Below are 20907 nucleotides of genomic sequence, written 5' to 3'. Positions count from 1 at the left end.
AGAGACCGCATGGATGAATTACAACAATTGTACATTCCTGTCTGGCGTAAAAATAAAAAAGGGAAGGTGGCTCAACCGTGGCTATCTCGGGAAATCAGAGATAGTATTAAAGCCAAGGAAATGGCATACAAATTGGCCAGAAATAGCAGCGAACCTGGGGACTGGGAGAAATTTAGAACTCAGCAGAGGAGGACAAAGGGTTTGATTAGGGCAGGGAAAATGGAGTACGAGAAGAAGCTTGCAGGGAACATTAAGGCGGATTGCAAAAGTTTCTATAGGTATGTAAAGAGAAAAAGGTTAGTAAAGGCAAACGTAGGTCCCCTGCAGTCAGAATCAGGGGAAGTCATAACGGGGAACAAAGAAATGGCAGACCAATTGAACAAGTACTTTGGTTCGGTATTCACTAAGGAGGACACAAACAACCTTCCGAATATAAAAGTGGTCAGAGGGTCTATTAAGGAGGAGGAACTGAGGGAAATCCTTATTATTCAGGAAATTGTGTTGGGGAAATTAATGGGATTGAAGGCCGATAAATCCCCAGGGCCTGATGAACTGCATCCCAGAGTACTTAAGGAGGTGGCCTTGGAAATAGCGGATGCATTGACAGTAATTTTCCAACATTCCATTGACTCTGGATCAGTTCCTATCGAGTGGAGGGTAGCCAATGAAACCCCACTTTTTAAAAAAGGAGGGAGCGAGAAAACAGGGAATTATAGACCGGTCAGCCTGACATCGGTAGTGGGTAAGATGATGGAATCAATTATTAAGGATGTCATAGCAGCGCATTTGGAAAGAGGTGACATGATAGGTCCAAGTCAGCATGGATTTGTGAAAGGGAAATCATGCTTGACAAATTTTCTAGAATTTTTTGAGGATGTTTCCAGTAGAGTGGACAAGGGAGAACCAGTTGATGTGGTATATTTGGACTTTCAGAAGGCTTTCGACAAGGTCCCACACAAGAGATTAATGTGCAAAGTTAAAGCACATGGGATAGGGGGTATGGATTGAGAACTGGTTGTCAGACAGGAAGCAAAGAGTAGGAGTAAATGGATACTTTTCAGAATGGCAGGTGGTGACTAGTGGGGTACCGCAAGGTTCTGTGCTGGGGCCCCAGCTGTTTACACTGTACATTAATGATTTAGACGAGGGGATTAAATGTAGTATCTCCAAATTTGCGGATGACACTAAGTTAGGTGACAGTGTGAGCTGCGAGGAGGATGCTATGAGGCTGCCGAGCGACTTGGATAGATTAGGTGAGTGGGCAAATGCATGGCAGATGAAGTATAATGTGGATAAATGTGAGGTTATCCACTTTGGTGGTAAAAACAGAGAGACAGACTATTATCTGAATGGTGACAGATTAGGAAAAGGGGAGGTGCAACGAGACCTGGGTGTCATGGTACATTAGTCATTGAAGGTTGGCATGCAAGTACAGCAGGCGGTTAAGAAAGCAAATGGCATGTTGGCCTTCATAGCGAGGGGATTTGAGTACAGGGGCAGGGAGGTGTTGCTACAATTGTACAGGGCATTGGTGAGGCCACACCTGGAGTATTGTGTACAGTTTTGGTCTCCTAACCTAAGGAAGGACATTCTTGCTATTGAGGGAGTGCAGCGAAGGTTCACCAGACTGATTCCCGGGATGGCGGGACTGACCTATCAAGAAAGACTGGATCAACTGGGCTTGTATTCACTGGAGTTCAGAAGAATGAGAGGGGACCTCGTAGAAACATTTAAAATTCTGATGGGTTTAGACAGGTTAGATGCAGTAAGACTGTTCCCAATGTTGGGGAAGTCCAGAACCAGGGGTCACAGTCTAAGGATAAGGGGTAAGCCATTTAGGACCGAGATGAGGAGAAACTTCTTCACCCAGAGAGTGGTGAACCTGTGGAATTCTCTACCACAGAAAGTTGTTGAGGCCAATTCACTAAATATATTCAAAAAGGAGTTAGATGAAGTCCTTACTACTAAGGGGATCAAGGGGTATGGCGAGAAAGCAGGAATGGGGTACTGAAGTTGCATGTTCAGCCATGAACTCATTGAATGGCGGTGCAGGCTAGAAGGGCCGAATGGCCTACTCCTGCACCTATTTTCTATGTTTTCTATGTTTCTATTATAGACCCCCAAACTGTGGGAGGGAGATAGAAGAGCAAATATGTAGGGAAATTGCTGTAAAGTCTAAAAACCATAGGGCAGTAATAGTAGGGGATTTCAATTATCCTGATATTGATTGGGACAAATATAGTATGAAGGGTATAGAGGGTGTGGAATTCCTAAAATGCATTCAAGAGAACTTTTTTTAGTCGGTATGTAACAAGCCCAACTCGGGAGGGGACAGTTCTGGATTTAGTTTTCGGTAATGAAGTTGGGCAGGTGGAAGGGGCATCAGTGGGAGAGCACTTGGATGCCAGTGATCATAATTCAGTCAGATTCAAGGTAGTTATGGATAAGGACAAGGATAGACCAGGAATAAAAGTCCCAAATTGGGGAAAAGCTAACTTTGCTAAGTTGAGCAGTGACTTGGCCACAGTGGACTGGAAACAGCTACTTACATAAGAACATAAGAAATAGGAGCAGGAGTCGGCCATACGGCCCCTCGAGCCTGCTCCACTATTTAATACGATCATGGCTGATCCAATCATAGACTCAGGTCTACTTCCCTGCCCGCTCCCCATAACCACGTATTTCCTTATTGGTTAAGAAACTGTCAATTTCTGTCTTAAATTTATTCATTGTCCCAGCTTCCACAGCTCTCTGAGGCAGCGAATTCCACAGATTTACAACCCTCAGAGAAGAAATTCCTCCTCATCTCAGTTTTAAATGTGCGGCCCCTTATTCTAAGATTATGCCCCCTAGTTCTAGTCTCCCCTATCAGTGGAAACATCCTCTCTGCATCCATTTTGTCAAGCCCCCTCATAATCTTATACGTTTTGATAAGATCACCTCTCATTCTTCTGAATTCCAATGTGTAGAGGCCCAACCTCCTCAAACTTTCCTCATAAGTCAAATCCTCATCTCCGGAATCAACCTCGTGAACCTTCTCCGAACTGCCTCCAAAGCAAGTATATCCTTTCTTAGCAGGGTGGAGGCCCCAAGCTGTGGCAGGTCGGAGCCATAAACTGAGCGGAGGCGCAGCGACCCGGGAGCAGCGTGGAGGCATGCCACTTCAGGGAGCAGCAGGAGGGCGATGGCAACGAAGAGTGAAGTTATCAAGTTGCAGGTCGGTGATTGGAGTGTGGGCAGGTACAACAGGAGCAGTGAGAGATTGTGGAGGGATGTGATCGGGGCCCAGGAGAGGCGTGAGTTTGGGGCCAGAGGCCCAGGGGAAGCACGGCCAGCCCACACTGCGATATGTGTGTGCACTCGGTCCGTGCAGCAGAGCTGGTCTCCAGTCATCTTGGATAACCTTTGCCACTGGACCAAGACCTAGCTCTGTCAAGCCCGTGTGGTGGCTGGTGTGCAACGGCCACCACACGTTAAAAAAATCCATGCATAGGCATCTTCTACCCTTCAGGATGTACTTCAGGACCTCGAATATTACGTCCTTCATTGAAACACCTGGGAACTCATCCTTCTTTGGCATGGAAGCAAGCCATCCTCAATTCGAGGGACTGCCTTTCTTAAATATGGAAACCAAAACTGTTCGGAGTATTCTAGGTGTGGCCTCATTAACACCCTGTATAACTGTAGCAAGACTTCCCTGCTTTTATACTCCATCCCGGCATGACGGCATTAGACTCACTCTGCGGATGGACTCACTCTGGAGCATGCGCGATGCTGAGAATATTGTGGATAGCACATTTAGTGAGTTGGTCACACCGCAGGTAAGGGTTAGGACAGATAGTGAATGAGTGACCAAGAGACAAGGCAAGAGCAGGAAGGTAGTGCAGGAGTCCCCTGCGGTCATCTCCCTCCAAAACAGATATACCGTTTTGGATACTGTTGGGGGAGATGACTTACCAGCGGAAGGCACCAGCAGCCAGGTTCATGGCACCATGGGTGGCTCTGCTGCACAGAAGGGCGGGAAAAAGAGTGGGAGAGCTAGAGTGATCAGGGACTCTATTGTAAGGGGAATAGACAGGAGTTTCTGCGGCCGCAACCGCGACTCCAGGATGGCATGTTGCCTCCCTGGTGCAAGGGTCAAGGGTGTCTAGGAGCGGCTGCAGAGCATTCTGGAGAGGGAGGGTGAACAGCCAGTTGTCGTGGTACATGTAGGTACCAACGATATAGGTAAGAAGCGGGAAGAGGTCCTACAAGCTGAATTTAGGGAGCTTGGAGTTAAATTAAAAAGCAGGACCTCAAAGGTAGTAATCTCTGAATTGCTACCAGTGCCACGTGCTAATCAGAATAAAGGGAGCAGGATAGTTAGAATAAATACATGGCTTGAGCAGTGGTGCAAGAGGGAGGGATTCAATTTCCTGGGACATTGGAACCAGTTCTGGGGGAAGTGGGACCTGTACAAAAGGGACGATCTGCATTTGGGCAGGACTGGAACTGATGTCCTGAGGGTACCATTTGCTAATGCAGTTCGGGAGTGTTTAAACTAATATGGCAGGGGGATGGGAACCTGTGTAGCGAGACAGGGCGAAGTAATATGGAGTCAGAAACAGATGATAGAAAGGTAAAAAGCAATAGTGGAAGGTCGAGTAAACAAAGGCAAGAAACAAAAAGGGCCACACTACATCATAATTCTAAAAGGACAAAGGGTGTTAAAAAACAAGCCTGAAGGCTTTGTGTCTTAATGCAAGGAGTATCCATAATAAGGTGGATGAATTAACTGTGCAAATAGATGTTAACAGATATGATGTGATTGGGATTACAGAGACGTGGCTCCAGGATGATCAGGGCTGGGAACTCAACATCCAGGGGTATTCAACATTCAGGAAGGATAGAATAAAAGGAAAAGGAGGTGGGGTAGCATTGCTTGTTAAAGAGGAGATTAATGCAATAGTTAGGAAGGACATTAGCTTGGATGGTGTGGAATCTATATGGGTGGAGCTGCAGAACACGAAAGGGCAAAAAATGTTAGTGGGAGTTGTGTACAGACCTCCAAACAGTCGAAGTGATGTTGGGGAGGGCATCAAACAGGAAGTTAGGGGTGCATGCAATAAAGGTGCAGCAGTTATTATGGGTGACTTTAATATGCTTATAGATTGGGCTAACCAAACTGGAAGCAAACCGGTGGAGGAGGATTTCCTGGAGTGCATAAGGGATGGTTTTCTAGACGAATATGTTGAGGAACCAACTCGGGGGGAGGCCATCTTAGACTGGGTGTTGTGTAATGAGAGAGGATTAATTAGCAATCTCGTAGTGTGAGGTCCCTTGGGGAAGAGTGACCATAATATGGTGGAATTATACATTAGGATGGAGAATGAAACAGTTAATTCAGAGACCATGGTCCAGAACTTAAAGAAAGGTAACTTTGAAGGTATGAGGCGTGAATTGGCTAGGATAGATTGGCGAATGAACTTAAGGGGTTGACAGTGGATGGGCAATGCCAGAAATTTAGAGACTGCATGGATGAACTGCAACAATTGTACATCTCTGTCTGGCGTAAAAATAAAAAAGGGAAGGTGGCTCAACCGTGGCTATCAAGGGAAATCAGAGATAGTATTAAAGCCAAGGAAGTGGCATACAAATTGGCCAGAAATAGCAGCGAACCCGGGAACTGGGAGAAATTTAGAACTCAGCAGAGGAGGACAAAGGGTTTGATTAGGGCAGGGAAAATAGAGTACGAGAGGAAGCTTGCAGGGAACATTAAGACGGACTGCAAAAACTTCCATAGATATATAAAGAGAAAAAGGTTAGTAAAGACAAACGTAGGTCCCCTGCAGTCAGAATCAGGGGAAGTCATAACTGGGAACAAAGAAATGGCAGACCAATTGAACAAGTACTTTGGTTCGATATTCACTCAGGAGGACACAAACAACCTTCCGGATATAAAAGGGGTCATAGGGTCTAGTAAGAAGTAGGAACTGAGGGAAATCCTTATTGGTTGGGTAATTGTGTTGGGGAAATTGATGGGATTGAAGGCCGATAAATCCCCAGGGCCTGATGGACTGCATCCCAGAGTACTTAAGGAGGTGGCCTTGGAAATAGCGGATGCATTGACAGTCATTTTCCAACATTCCATAGACTCTGAATCAGTTCCTATGGAGTAGAGGGTAGCCAATGTAACCCCACTTTTTAAAAAAGGAGGGAGAGAGAAAAAAAGGAATTATAAACCGGTCAGCCTGACATCGGTAGTGGGTAAAATGATGGAATCAATTATTAAGGATGTCATAGCAGCGCATTTGGAAAGAGGTGACATGATAGGTCCAAGTCAGCATGGATTTGTGAAAGGGAAATCATACTTGACAAATCTTCTGGAATTTTTTGAGGATGCTTCCAGTATAGTGGACAAGGGAGAACCAGTTGATGTGGTATATTTGGACTTTCAGAAGGCTTTCGACAAGGACCCACACAAGAGATTAATGTGCAAAGTTAAAGCACATGGGATTGGGGGTAGTGTGCTGACGTGGATTGAGAACTGGTTGGCAGACAGGAAGCAAAGAGTAGGAGTAAATGGGTACTTTTCAGAATGGCAGGCAGTGACTAGTGGGATACCGCAAGGTTCTGTGCTGGGTCCCCAGCTGTTTACACTGTACATTAATGATTTAGACGAGGGGATTAAATGTAGTATCTCCAAATTTGCGGATGACACTAAGTTGGGTGGCAGTGTGAGCTGCGAGGAGGATGCTATGAGGCTGCCGAGTGACTTGGATAGGTTAGGTGAGTGGGCAAATGCATGGCAGATGAAGTACAATGTGGATAAATGTGAGGTTATCCACTTTGGTGATAAAAACAGCGAGACAGACTATTATCTGAATGGTGACAGATTAGGAAAAGGGGAGGTGGAACGAGATCTGGGTGTCATGGTACATCAGTCATTGAAGGTTGGCATGCTGGTACAGCAGGCAGTTAAGAAAGCAAATGGCATGTTGGCCTTCATAGCGAGGCGATTTGAGTGCAGGGGCAAGGAAGTGTTACTACAGTTGTACAGGGCCTTGGTGAGGCCACACCTGGAGTATTGTGTACAGTTTTGGTCTCCTAACTTGCGAAAGGACATTCTTGCTATTGAGGGAGTGCAGCGAAGGTTCACCAGATTGATTCCTGGGATGGCGGGAGTGACATATCAAGAAAGACTGGATCAACTGAGCTTGTATTCACTGGAGTTCAGAAGAATGAGAGGGGATCTCATAGAAACATTTAAAATTCTGACAGGTTTAGACAGGTTAGATGCAGGAAGAATGTTCCCAATGTTGAGGAAGTCCAGAACCAGGGGTCACAGTCTAAGGATAAGGGTTAAGCCATTTAGGACCGAGATTAGGAGAAATTTCTTCACCCAGAGAGTGGTGAACCTGTGGAATTCTCTACCACAGGAAGCTGTTGAGGCCAATTCACTAACTATATTCAAAAAGGAGTTAGATGTAGTCCTTACTACTAAGGGGATCAAAGGGTATGGCGAGATAGCAGGAATGGGGTACTGAAGTTGCATGTTCAGCCATGACTTCATTGAATGGCGGTGCAGGCTCGAAGGGCTGAATGGCCTACTCCTGCACCTATTTTCTATGTTTCTATGTTTCTATGATGTTGGGAAAGTCCAGAACCAGAGGACACAGTCTAAGGATAAGGGGTAAGCCATTTAGAACTGAAATGAGGAGAAACTTCTTCACTCAGAGAGTTGTTAACCTGTGGAATTCTCTACCGCAGGGAGTTGTTGATGCCAGTTCATTGGATATATTCAAGAGGGAGTAAGATATGGCCCGTACGGCTAAAGGGATCAAGGGGTATGGCGAGAAAGCAAGAAAGGGTTACTGAGGTGAATGATCAGCCATGATCTTATTGAAAGATGGTGCAGGCTCGAAGGGCCGAATGGCCTACTCCTGCATCTATTTTTATGTTTCTATGTTAATTGGGTACCATCCTTTATTTCTTTAGTTAGCCACAGGTGGCTATCTTTTCTCTTACACCCTTTCCTCCTCACTGGAATATATTTATCTTGAGAGTTATGAAATATCTCCTTAAATGTAAGCCATTGTTCATCAACCGTCCTGTACTTTAATCTATTTTCCCAGTCCACTTTAGCCAATTCTGCCCTCATACCTTTGTAGTCTCCTTTATTTAAGCTTAGTACGCTGGTTTGAGATCCAACTTTCTCGCCCTCCATCTGAATTTGAAATTCAACCATGCTATGGTCACTACTTGTAGGTAAATCAGTGTCGGAACAGTGGGAGGCATTCAAAAAGGAGATCCGGAGGGCAGGCCAAACATGTGCCCTTAAAGAAAAGTGGTGGGAATAACAATTCTATAGCCCCCTGGATATCTAGGGGAGGATAAAGAAAGAACATGAGTTCTTACAATGCAGTCCAATACGAGAACCACAATCTCTGTCACAGGTGGGACAGATGGTTGTTGAGGTAAGGGGTGGGTGGGACTGGTTTACCGCACGCTCTTTCCACAGCCTGCGCTTGATTTCTGTATGCTCTCGGCAACGAGACTCGAGGAGCTCAGCGCCCTCCCGGATGCACTTCCTCCACTTAGGGCGGTCTTTGGCCAGGGACTCCAAGAAAGGGAAGCGTATGTCATATACCGATGGCTAAATACTGTAGAGTCTCTGGAGGAATATAGAAAGTTCAGAGGTAAAATTAAAAAGGATATTCGGAATGCTAAGAGGGAGCATGAAAAATTCTTGGTGCGTAAAATTAAGGAAAAACTAAAGATGTTCTATAAATATATTAAGAGTAAGAGGGTAACTAAAAAAAATGGGTAGGGCCTATTAGAGACCATGGCCCCAAGTTTCCACATGATTTGCTCCTGATTTTTAGGAGCAACTGGTGGAAAACGGAGTATCTTAGAAATCGGAATTCTCCACATTTAAGTTTTCTGCAGTTCTCGTCAGGTAGAACAGTTTCACTTTTGAACAGAATTTTTTTTTCAAAAGGGGGCGTGTCCAGCCACTGACGTCTGATTTGAAAGTTTTCACAGTGAAAACGTACTCCAAACTAACTTAGAATGGAGCAAGTGAAGATTTTTGTAGGCTTGAAAAAACCTTGTCTACACATTAAAAAATCAGGCGCAGGTTACAAATTAGGCGTCGGGAACGAGGTGGGGGTGGGAGGGGAGGGAAGGGAAGTCATTAAATTCTACAATAAATCCTTAGTTATACTTATACAAATATTATACAAATAAATCCAACCTGAATAAAAATTTATAAGCAAAGAAAAGATTAAATAAACCATGTTCCTACCTGTGTGAAAGTGTTTCAGGCAGGCCTTTCAGGCAGCGGTTTGCCATCGGGATCGACCGACGGCAGGGGGAGGGGGAGGGAGGGAGAAGGCTGCAGGAAGCCTCAGAACTTGAGGCAGCCGTTCCCGACGGCAGGGGGAGGGGGAGGCAGGGAGAAGGCTGCAGGAAGCCTCATTACTTGAGGCAGCCGTTCCCGACGGCAGGGGCAGGGGGGGAGGCAGGGAGAAGGCTGCAGGAAGCCTCATTACTTGAGGCAGCTGTTTGCCGTCGGGCCTGACGGACGGCAGAGGGAGAAAGCTGCAAGAAGCCTCAGTGCTGATCATGGAAGGGCAATGTGGTTTTATTAAAAAATGTTAAAAATTGAACAGCTACAAAGAATTTGAATAGTCTCAAACAAGTGCATGTGTCCAGTTTATCACAGTCTATCTTTATTTACAGAATGCACTCCCTCACACACAGAAATATCAAGAAAATTAAAATGCAAGCTTTTGCAAGGGTTCAATAAACAAATTTTCACTTTTTCTGCAGCACTTTTTAAAATGGCCGAGTGCCAATGTTTCCTTCAGACTGTGTGTGCGCGAACGCTCCAACGCTCACGCGCAGGGTTGCCGGCACGAAAAGAACTCATTTAAATTGTACCCGCCCCCTCCTACTTACAAAATCGGCGCGAGTGGTAGGCTCCGCCCCCTGTGCGCCGCGCCAAGCAGCCAGCGAACTGCAAAGCGCTCGAGAATAGCGCGTTTTTTTTCAGGCGCCGTTTTCGGCGCGAAAAACAGGCGCCCAGGTCGGAGGGGCGCCTGTTTTGCCGCGTGTGGAAACTTGGGGCCTATGATTGTAATCTCTGTGTGGAGGTGGAAGATGTTGGAATGGTTCTTAATGAATACTTTGCATTTGTTTTCACAAAGGTAAGTGGCAATGCAGATACTGCTATCGAGGAGGAGTGTGCAATTCTGGATGAAATATACATAGTGAGAGAGGAGGTATTAAGGTTTGAAAGTGGATAAGTCCCCAGGCCCAGATGAAATGCATCACTGGCTGTTGAGCGAAGCAAAAGAGGAAATAGCAGAAGCCTTGGCCTTCATTTTCCAGTGGATTTAGGCATGGTGCCAGAGGACTGGAGGACTGCTTATATGGTACCCTTGCTTAAGAAGGGAGAAAGCGATAGGTCGAGTAATTACAGACCTGTCAGCCTAACCTCAGTGGTGGAAAAATTATTGGAAAAAATCCTGAAGGACAGGATACATCTACATTTAAAAAGGCAAGGATTAATCAGGGACAGTCAGCACGGATTTGTTAAAGGAAGATGTGTTTGACTAACCTGATTGAATATTTGGAGGAGGTAATCAGGAGGGTCGTTGAGGATAGTGCATATAATGTAGTGTATATGGACTTTAGCAAAGCTTTTTATAAGGTCCCTCATGGCAGACTGGTCACGAAGGTAAAAGCCCATGGGATCCAGGGCAAAGTGGCAAGTTGGATCCAAAATTGGCATGGAGTTAGGAAGAAAGGGTTAATGGTTGATGGACGTTTTTGTGACTGGAAGGATGTTTCCAGTGGGGTTCCGCAGGGCTCAGTACTGGGTCCCTTGCTTTTTGTGGTGCACATCAATGATCTAGATTTGAATATGATTAAGAAATTTGCAGATGACACTAAAATTGGCTGGGTGGTTGATAATGAAGAGGAAAGTCATGGACTAAAGGAGGATATCCATCTGCTGGTAAGGTGGGCAGAACAGTTGCAAATGGAAGTTAATTCGGAGAAGTGTGAGGTAATACACTTGGGGAGGGCTAATAAGGAAAGGGTATACACATTAAACGTGTTAAGTCCTGACTCTAATGTACTGACTTACACGAGACACATGCTGAATTCAAGGTCGCTCAGGACCTGCACCTTTAATTCCAGCTCTCCAGTGCTGTACTTGCCTGAGACCTTCCTTTATATACCACAGTGGGACAGGTATGGAGTGTCTCCTGCAAGTGCACCCCTGGTGGTAAGGTATACTTATTGTTACAGGTCATATCCAGTTACAGTCATGTATAGCATGGTAAGATACAGTTATATACAGTAATGTGAGATACATGACATCACCCTCCCCCAAGGTCTTATTGCCTTTATAGATTTAGTCTCTCAGGTGCTCTGCGCTCTCGCGTGGAGCGTCTTAGTTGTGGTTCAGTTGTTTGCCTTGGTGCCTGTTTTTCGTTCGGTGTGATTGCTGGTATCTCGCCTGAGCTGTCTGTTGAGACTGCCCTTTCCTCAGGTTGTTCCACCTGTCTGTCCACCAGGTGTGGTGTGAGTTCCATATTGTAGTCTGCCTCTGGTTCTTCAGTGTTATCAGTGAATCTACTTTTTACTTGGTCTACATGCCTCCGGCAGGTTTGGCCATTGTCCATTTGTACAACCAGTAGCCTGTTTCCTTCTTTGCCTGCTATTGTCCCTGCAAGCCATTTGGGACCCCGGCCATAGTTTAGCACAAACACTTTGTCCCCGATCTCATTCCACCTCCCCCTCGAATTTCGGTCCTGGTACTCAGTTAGCTTTTGACGCTCAGCCTCAACAATTTCATGCATGTCTGGGAGGATTAACAAGAGCCTGGTCTTTAATCTTCGTTTCATCAATAGTTGCGCGGTCAACGAATGCGGACGAGATCTGTATGCCAGCAGCAGTCGCGACAGGCGGCTCTGCAGCATGGGACCTTGGATTCTGAGCAGGGTTTGTTTAATGATCTGCACTGCTCGCTCTGCCTGGCCATTGGAGGCCGGCTTGAAAGGTGCCGTCTTAACATGATTTATACCGTGGTCAACTATAAAATCGTGAAATTCTGCGCTGGTGAAGCATGGACCATTACCACTGGCCAATATGTCAGGAATGCCGTGCGTTGCAAACATGGTTCTAAGGCTCTCCATAATGGTGGAGGTGGTGCTCGAGTTTAAAATGGTGCACTCGATCCATTTTGAAAATGCATCAACGGCTACGAGGAACATTTTGCCCATGAATGGGCCTGCATAGTCTACGTGCACCTGCGACCACAGTTTGGTGGGCCAGGGCCAGGGGCTGAGGGGGATCTCCCTGGGGGCATTACTGAGTTGGGCACAAATGGTGCACCGACGGACGCAGAGCTCCAAGTCCGCATCTGGCTATGGCCTTCATAAGGACGATCCCTGGGTGCTCGTAATGGAGCTCCCGGACAAATGCCTCCCTGCCTTGTAAGGGCATAACTACTCGGCTGCCCCACATCAGGCAATCTGCCTGTAGTGAGAGTTCATGCATGCGCCAATGGAAGGGTTTGACCTCCTCGGGGCAGGCATCGCGTGCCTCTGCCCAGTCACCGGTTAAAACGCATCTTTTAACTAGAGATAACGTGGGGTCGCTCGTCGTCCAGGCTCTGATTTGGCGAGCCGTCATGGGCGACCCTGTGGATTCAAAGGCATTGATTGCCATGACCGTCTCACAGTCCTGTTCGTCGGACCCTTCTGTGGTCGCCAGGGGTAGCCTGCTAAGCGCGTCGGCACAGTTGTCTGTGCCTGGTCTGTACCTTATCGTGTAGTCGTAAGCCTCCAGCATGAGTGCCCACCGCTGAATGCGCGCTGAGGCGTTGCCGTTGATTGCCTTGCACTCGGATAGTAGGGACGTGAGGGGTTTGTGGTCAGTTTCTAATGCCAACTTGGCCCTGAAAAGGTATTGATGCATCTTTTTGACACCGTACACGCACGCGAGCGCCTCCTTCTCAACCATACCGTATCCGCGCTCCGCCCGCGAAAGTGACCTGGAGGCATAAACAACGGGCTGCAATTTACCCGCATCATTGACGTGCTGCAAAATGTACCCGACCCGTACGCTGAAGCATCACACATAAGGACTAACTTTTTACCTGGGTCAAAAAAGGCTAAAACACTCTTGGAACATAGAAGGTTGCGTGCCTTATTGAAAGCGCGTTCTTGGGCGTCCCCCCAAAACCAATCGCACCCCTTTCTGAGTAGCAGGTGGAGAGGCTCCAGCAGCGTGCTCAACTTCTGCATAAAGTTCCCAAAGTAATTGAGTAGCCCGAGAACGGCACGCAGTTCCGAGACATTCCGGGGCCTGGGTACCAGGCGAATCGCTTCAGTTTTGGATTCGGTTGGGCGGATTCCATCAGCGGCAATCCTTCTGCCCAAAAATTCAACCTCAGGCGCGAGAAACAAACACTTGGATTTCTTAACTCTTAGGCCTACCCGATCCAATCGACTTAGTACTTCCTCAAGATTGTGGAGATGAGAGTCGGTGTCCCTGTCCGTGATGAATAGGTCATCTTGAAACACAACCGTCCCCGGGATGGACTTGAGCAGACTTTCCATGTTGCGCTGGAATATAGCAGCTGCCGACCTGATGCCGAATGGGCATCGATTGTAGACAAAAAGGCCTCGATGTATGTTGATGGTGGTGAGTAGCTTAGACTCTTCGGTCAGTTCTTGCATCATATACGCAGATGTGAGATCATATTTCGAGAAAAGTTTTCCTCCAGCCAACGTGCCAAATAGGTCCTTCGCTCTGGGCAGCGGGTATTGGTCCTGTAGGGTGACTCTGTTTATGGTAGACTTGTAATCCCCACAGATTCGCACGGATCCATCAGGCTTCATGACGGGGACGATGGGGCTTGCCCAGTCGCTGAATTCCACAGGAGAAATTATGCCTTCCCGCAGAAACCGGTCCAGTTCGTTTTCAATCTTTTCCCTCATCACATAAGGCACAGCTCTAGCCTTGTGATGGACCGGTCTGGCATTCTGTGTGATGCAGATTCTAACTTTTGCCTCTTTGAAGGTGCCCACACCTGGCTGAAAGAGATGTTCAAAACGACGTAGAACTTTTGAGCAGGAGGTCCGTTCCTCTGACGACATGGCGTGAACATCATCCCATTTCCAATTAAGTTCTGCTAGCCAGCTTCTCCCCAACAGGACTGGGAGATCCCCGGGGACAATCCACAGGGAAAGTCGGTGCACCATCCCTTTGTGTGTGACTGAGAGCATGGCGCTGCCAAGGACTGGGACGATTTCTTTAGTATAGGCCCTTAGTTTGGTGTCGATCTTTGTGAGTTTTGGTCTGTTGCTTTTGTGCGGCCACAGCTGTTCAAATTGTTGAACGCTCATGAGGGATTGACTGGCCCCCGTGTCCAGTTCCATGTTGACGGATATCCCGTTGAGTAGTACCCTCATCATAATTGGAGGCGTCTTGGTGTAAGAACAGTGGACATTGATCGTGTTAACCAGCTGTACCTCGGCGTCCCGTGCACTGTTCCAACCGTCTTCTGGACCGCTTTCCGACCCTTCCGATTCATATCCCAGCCGAGCTGCTGTTTTTCTGCACATGCGAGCCAGATGCTCTGTGTAGTTGCAGTTTCTGCAAATGGCATGCTGAAATCGACACACCCTGGTTGAGTGCCTTCCTCCACATCTCCAACACAGACCATTTCCATTGTTTCCGAAGGATGAGCTGCATCTGGCTGATCTCCCTTGAGCTTCTCTCAATCTGTTGTTGATTGCTCGCATTGTGGGTTGATGAGGTGTGATCGGCCGTTCATGTGGCCCTTGATTTTGATGGCTTCTGGCGCCATTGTCTGCTGTTGAAGGCCTGCTCTCCTGCCTTTGCCTGTGTGTGGGGGTAGCGGTTTGTTTCACAATGTGAACCCCTTGTTCCGATGCCTCGTTGGTTGTCGTACCCAAAGTATAGATCAGCCTCATTTCTTCTTCGCCTGCCAAGAACGTCTGTGTGACCAGAGCTGCTGCCTCTAGAGTCAAGTTCTTAGTCTCTATAAGCTTTTGGAATATGCCTGCGTGGCCTATTCCTTCAATAAAAAGTCTCTCAGTACTTCTCTTCTTAGTTCATCGGGGAACTCACATGAACTAGCCAGCCTCTGAAGTTCCGCCATGAAGTCGGGTATGCTTTGGCCCACGCAGCGTCTGTAGTTGTAGAAACTGTGTCTGGCCATGTGTCGGCTGCTCGCTGGCTTCAGGTGGTCTCTCACCAGTGTGCTCAACTCCTCAAATGACTTGCTTGCTGGTATCTCGGATGCCAGCTGGTCTTTCATTAAAGCGTATGTTTTCGAGCCACAGCTGGTCAAGAGATGGGCTCTTCTCTTGTCTGCCTTATCGTCGCCCAACCAGTCTTTGGTCACAAAGCTTTGCTGGAGCCTTTCTGTAAAGTCATCCCAATTGTCTCCAGCATTGTATTTCTCATCTGAGCTGTTGGTAGCCATTCTGTGGATTCTGTGATCCCGTAACTCGTCGCCACTGTTAAATCCTGACTGTAATGTACTGACTTACACGAGACACATGCTGAAGTCAAGGTCACTCAGGACCTGCACCTTTAATTCCAGCTCTCCAGTGCTGCACTTGCCTGAGACCTCCCTTTATATACCACAGTGGGACAGGTATGGAGCGTCTCTTGCAAGTGCACCCCTGGTGGTAAGGTATGCTTATTGTTACAGGTCATATCCAGTTACAGTCATGTATAGCATGGTAAGATACAGTTTTATACAGTAATGTGAGATACATGACAAAACGGCAGGCCACTTAATAGTGTAGATGAACAAAGGGACCTTGGAGTGCTTGTCCACAGATCCCTGAAAGTAGCAGGCCAGGTGGATAAGATGGTTAAGAAGGCATACGGAATGCTTGCCGTTATTGGCCAAGGCATAGAATACAAGAGCAGGGAGTTTATGCTTAAATTGTATAGACTTTGGTTCGGCCACAGCTGGAATACTGCGTGCAGTTCTGGTCGTCGTTTTATAGGAAGGACATGATTACACTGGAGAGGTTGCAGAGGAGATTTACTAGGATGCTAACTTGAATGGAGAATCTTAGCTGTAAGGACAGATTGGATAGGCTGGTTTTGTTCTCCTTGGAACAGAGGAGGCTGAGAGGAGACCTCATTGAGGTGTATAACATTTCATGGAGTCTGGATATAGTGGATAGCAAGGGCCTTTTTCCCTTGGTGGAGGGGTCAATTACGAGGTGGCATAGTTTTAAGGTGATTGGTGGAAGCTTTAGAGGTGATTTGAGGGTAAACTTCTTCACGCAGAGGGTTGTGGGGGTCTGGAACTCACTGCCTGGAAGGGTGGTAGAGGCAGAAACCTTCATCACATTTAAAAGGTGCTTGGATGGGCACTTAAAGTGCTGTAACCTGCAGGGTTACGGACCAAGAGCTGGTAAGTGGGATTAGACTGGATAACCTCTTGTTGGCTCGCGCAGATACAATGGTAAATACTTTAGGGAATCGAATTCAGCCAGAGTGATCTCCTGGACTAGTTTTGATCGTCTGGATGGGTCGGAGAGGAATTTTCCCGGATTTTTTCCCCCAATTGGCCTGTGTTTTTATCTGTGTTTTTTGCCTTTCCCAGGAGATCACTTGGCTTCGGTTGGGGTGGAGTGTAGAATGTTGCGATGCAAGGGGTATCATAGTTGTGTGGGGTGGACTTGTTGGGCTGGATGCTCTTTACCTTTCCGCCATTGTTCATTGTTCATAGGTTTATATGTAACCTTCAGGGCTGCTGACCGAGGGCCGTGCGGCTCCTTGTCGGCTGGCACGGACACAATGGGCTGAAATGGCCTCCTTCTGTGCTGTAAATTTCTGTGTTTCTATGAAGAAAGATGGTTGTGGTGGTTGAAAGCCAATCATCACAGTTCCAGGACATCGCTGCAGGAGTTCCTGAGGGCAGTTTCCTTGCCCCAACCATTTTCAGCTGCTTCATCAATGACCTTCCCTCCATCATAAGGTCAGAAGTGGAGATGTTCATTGGTGATTGCACAGTGTTCAGTTTCATTCGCAATTCCTCAGATAATGGAGCAGTCCATGCCCGCATGCAGCAAGACCTGGACGATATTCAGGCTTGGGCTGATAAGTGGCAAGTAACATTCGTGCCACACAATTGCCAGGCAATGGACATCTCCAACAAAAGAGAGTCAAACAACCTCCCCTTGACATTCAATGGCATTATCATTGTTAATCCCCCACCATCAACATCCTGGGAGTCACCATTGACCAGAAATTTAACTGGATCATCTACATAAGTACTGTGGCTACAAGAGCAGGTTAGAGGCTGGGTATTCTGTGATGAGTGACTCACCTCCTGACTCCCCATAACCTTTCCATCATCTACAAGGCACAAGTCAAGAGTATAATGGAATACATTCCACTTGCCTGGATGGGTGTAGCTCCAACACTGAAGAAGCTCGACACCATCCAGGACAAAGTAGCCCGTTTGATTGGCACTCCATCCACCATCTTAAACAGTCACTCCCTCCACCACCAGCGTACCATGGCTACAGTGTGTACTATCTACAAGGTGCACTGCAGCAACTCACCAAAGCTTCTTCGACAGCATCTCCCAAACCCGGGACCTCTACCACCTAGAAGGACAATGGCAGCAGGAGCATGGGCCACCACCACCTCCAAGTTCTCCTCCAAGTCACACACCATCCTGACTTGAAAATATATTTCAATTCCTTCATCTTTGCTGGGTCACAATCCAGGAATTCCCGTCCAAATAGCACTGTGGGAGTACCTTCACCACACGGATTGCAGCAGTTCAAAAAGGCAGCTCACCATCACCTTCTCAAGGGCAATTAGAGATGGGCAATAAATGCCGGCCTTGGCAGAGAGGCCCACATCACATGAATGAATACATTAAAAAGAAATACATAGCAGCATTTTCTTTATTAACCCAATTCTTTTTAAGTTTGAGTATTAGAATTAAGTTTGTGACCTTTTTTTTTTAGGAGGGACAATAATGCTTAATGTTTTGGATCACTGTGAAGTAAGTTATTTGATGTCTGTTGGAAATGCACTCAGCTGTAATATTTAATCAACTGACTTCATTTTATTTCTGATAAAGAAAAAGGGTCTCCATTTCCATTACTTACTATCTAGGATTGTATAAGGACAAATATTATAAATAGCATGGCAAGCACTCCTGATTTTATCTCAATATCCTAAGACATTGTATTAATTTTATCCACCTTAGAAGGATGATATACTCAGTGGACCCTTTCAGTATTGGACATGCTTATCTGTACTGCCAAAATGGCCACCATGCTCCATCCTTTGTCTATGATTGGTCCCCTTGGAGGATAAGCCACACCCTGAAGTTTCACTGGAATTTGTAACTGGAACCGCCCATTCCCAGGTCTCACTTACTTTGCAAAGTGTAGCTCGATCCACTTTGACTTCCTGAAGCAAAAGGAGACAGGGCTCCGCAGAAGACAGCAAGAACCAGCCAACGTGCCTCCCCCAGCCGAAGAGCCTTAGCCCAGCGCAAGTGCATCTTTCCCCCCACCCTCCACCCCACCAGAGATGGGGCAGGCATTGTGTATGGATTGTTAACAGGTTTATTGGGTATGAAGTGAATAGTGACAGTTTCATGAATTCTGGATATCATCCATTCCAATGATGTCCCTTGTAGGGGGTTGTCAGAACATGATCCGTCTTCCCTGAGTTCCCTCTCTCCCCTCCGATCCCCCCCCCCTCCACCAGTCTCTTTCCCCCAGTCTTTCTCTTTCTCCCCCAGCCTCTCTCTCTTTCTCTCCCCCAGTCTCTCTCTCTCTCTCCCCTAGCCTCTCTCTCTTTCTCCCCCAGCTTCTCTCTCTCTCTCTCTCTCCCCCCTAGCCTCTCTCTCTCTGCCCCCAGCCTCTCTCTTTCCCGCCCAGCCTCTCTCTCTCTCTCCCCCCAAGCCTCTCTCACTCTCTACCCCCTCCCAGCCTCTCTCACTCTCCCCCCCCCCCCCCCCGCCACCCCTCCGCTGTCACTCTCGGCCCTCCACCGCTTCTCTGCTTGCCAATGGCTGCTCTGGGCCCCAGGCTGCCGGGGAGGGAAGTGAGTCGGAGCCTCAGGTCCTGCTTCTTGGCACCACGTGGATGTAATGATTCGGGTGGGGTCAGCGGGGGGGATTGTTGCCTGTCTGTCAAAAAAGTGCAGTATGGGCATGGGGTTGCAGGGCTGGACAGACACCTGTCTGTCAAAAAAAGTGTCGTACAAATAGTTACATCGGTCAGTATTTGATCTCAGGACCAGTGCTCAAATGGCCAAGCTATCTAGTATCCCATTCTCATTTAATAAAGTACAAAAACTTTATAGCAACATGTATATAGCAATATATGTAAATCAGATGTAAATCAAGTATTGATGAAAATAAAAATGACACTAAAACATATTCTAATCTGATTAACATTCACCTACCTCTCATTGCCCTCTTCGACCACAGGGAGTGGGGGTAACTGTGTCTGTGGGTTGTGGGGGCTTCCTTGCATATTGTGCACAGGGGACAAATGATTCGGAGGATGGGAAGAAGGCATGATGCCTGTTGCTGTTCCACATCGGCTTGAATGTGTGCTGGAAAACATTCCTGAAGAGATACATGAAAAATATAGCATTACTTAATATAGACAGAATTGCTCTCAGTCACAATACAGTCACTGTTAAATAGAATAATGCCTCTCCCTCCTGGGAATAACAAATGTTGTCTTGATATGAAAGATGATCAGGTTCAACTTTCAACAATTGAAAAGATTATTTACTAAATGTTCCTTTAGAAAAATCTTGAATTTGAAAATAAAATTGTCAGCATGGCTAACTCCTTTGGTTTCTGCTTGTCAGTTGAAAGATTTTCAATTATCTCCATTAGAAGTATCTTAAGAAAGTTGCGAGTTCCTTCTGAATTGCACTCTCTGAAAATGTTAGGTGTCTGTGAATTATCCATACTTTTAGGATTCAAAACAGACTTGCCCTCTTTTGTGAGGAAAAATTTATAAGATTCACAAAATGCAACACCCTTTTGAAGTAGCGCAATTAGGTATAAATATAGTGTAAATACAGTATATGTAGTACATTACAGAATCTGTGTACATTACAGTATAAACCTAAGTATATTACAATGTGCACAGATTACAATACAAATCTATATAGATTAGAATGTGTATGTTCCAGTAAAAATGTATGTTGATTAGAATGCGTAAGTGTATGTGGAATCCACTATGTGTGCAGATCAACATATAAACTACATAGATTACAATGTGTGTAGATTGCAGTATAATTGTACTTAGATTAGAATATGTATGTAGATTACTGTGTAAATGTATGCAGATTATAATGGCCCACGTTTTGCAGTGGTAATGATGGTGAAACTGTCAGCGTTCACTGTCATGACTCCTCTGAAACTGACCCCAACGTCAGGATTTAACGCATGCACAGATAAACTTGGAAATCCTGAACTTTTGGTCAGTCATTCCACGATCTGCCACAGGTTGAATTGTGGAACTGCCCCAGAGCCTTGTATCCCCTAATTGGACCTTGCACTGTGCTAGCTTGAACTAGTACTTCTTCGTCATGAGCAGGATAACTAACGGTGACTAACTGATCATCTCCATCCCCAGACTAGCCTGTGGACCTTGGCGCAGGCCAAAATTGGTAAAGCCCAGACAGGTGAACTGCATTGGGGTGCCTGATTGGCATCCGTAGCTCACCTGAATTATTATGGTGAGGCCTAAATAGAGGACGGTACTTGGGCTTGTCCATAACAACTAGCCATTTCTACACATTGCCGGATTCACACCCGGTTTCAGGCGCTAACTAATTTAGGGGCCATTCTCTTTTTGAAAG

The 20907-nt window shown here is 46.5% G+C and overlaps 1 protein-coding gene across 2 annotated transcripts in view; it reads right to left on the bottom strand.

Moving 5' to 3' along the window:
- Positions 1-20907, bottom strand: part of glis3 (GLIS family zinc finger 3) — a 938847-nt gene that overhangs the window by 167643 nt on the left and 750297 nt on the right. For both annotated transcript variants that reach the window (XM_070857596.1, XM_070857680.1), the window contains exon 7: positions 19489-19654. In XM_070857596.1, the coding sequence (XP_070713697.1) occupies positions 19489-19654 (166 nt within the window). The remainder of the gene's footprint in view (positions 1-19488; positions 19655-20907) is intronic.

The sequence above is a fragment of the Pristiophorus japonicus genome, chromosome 1 (genome assembly GCF_044704955.1).
Source record: "Pristiophorus japonicus isolate sPriJap1 chromosome 1, sPriJap1.hap1, whole genome shotgun sequence".
Taxonomy (NCBI): domain Eukaryota; kingdom Metazoa; phylum Chordata; class Chondrichthyes; family Pristiophoridae; genus Pristiophorus; species Pristiophorus japonicus.
Note: the sequence above shows the minus strand (reverse complement) of the source record. Positions and strands in the feature narration are given on the sequence as shown.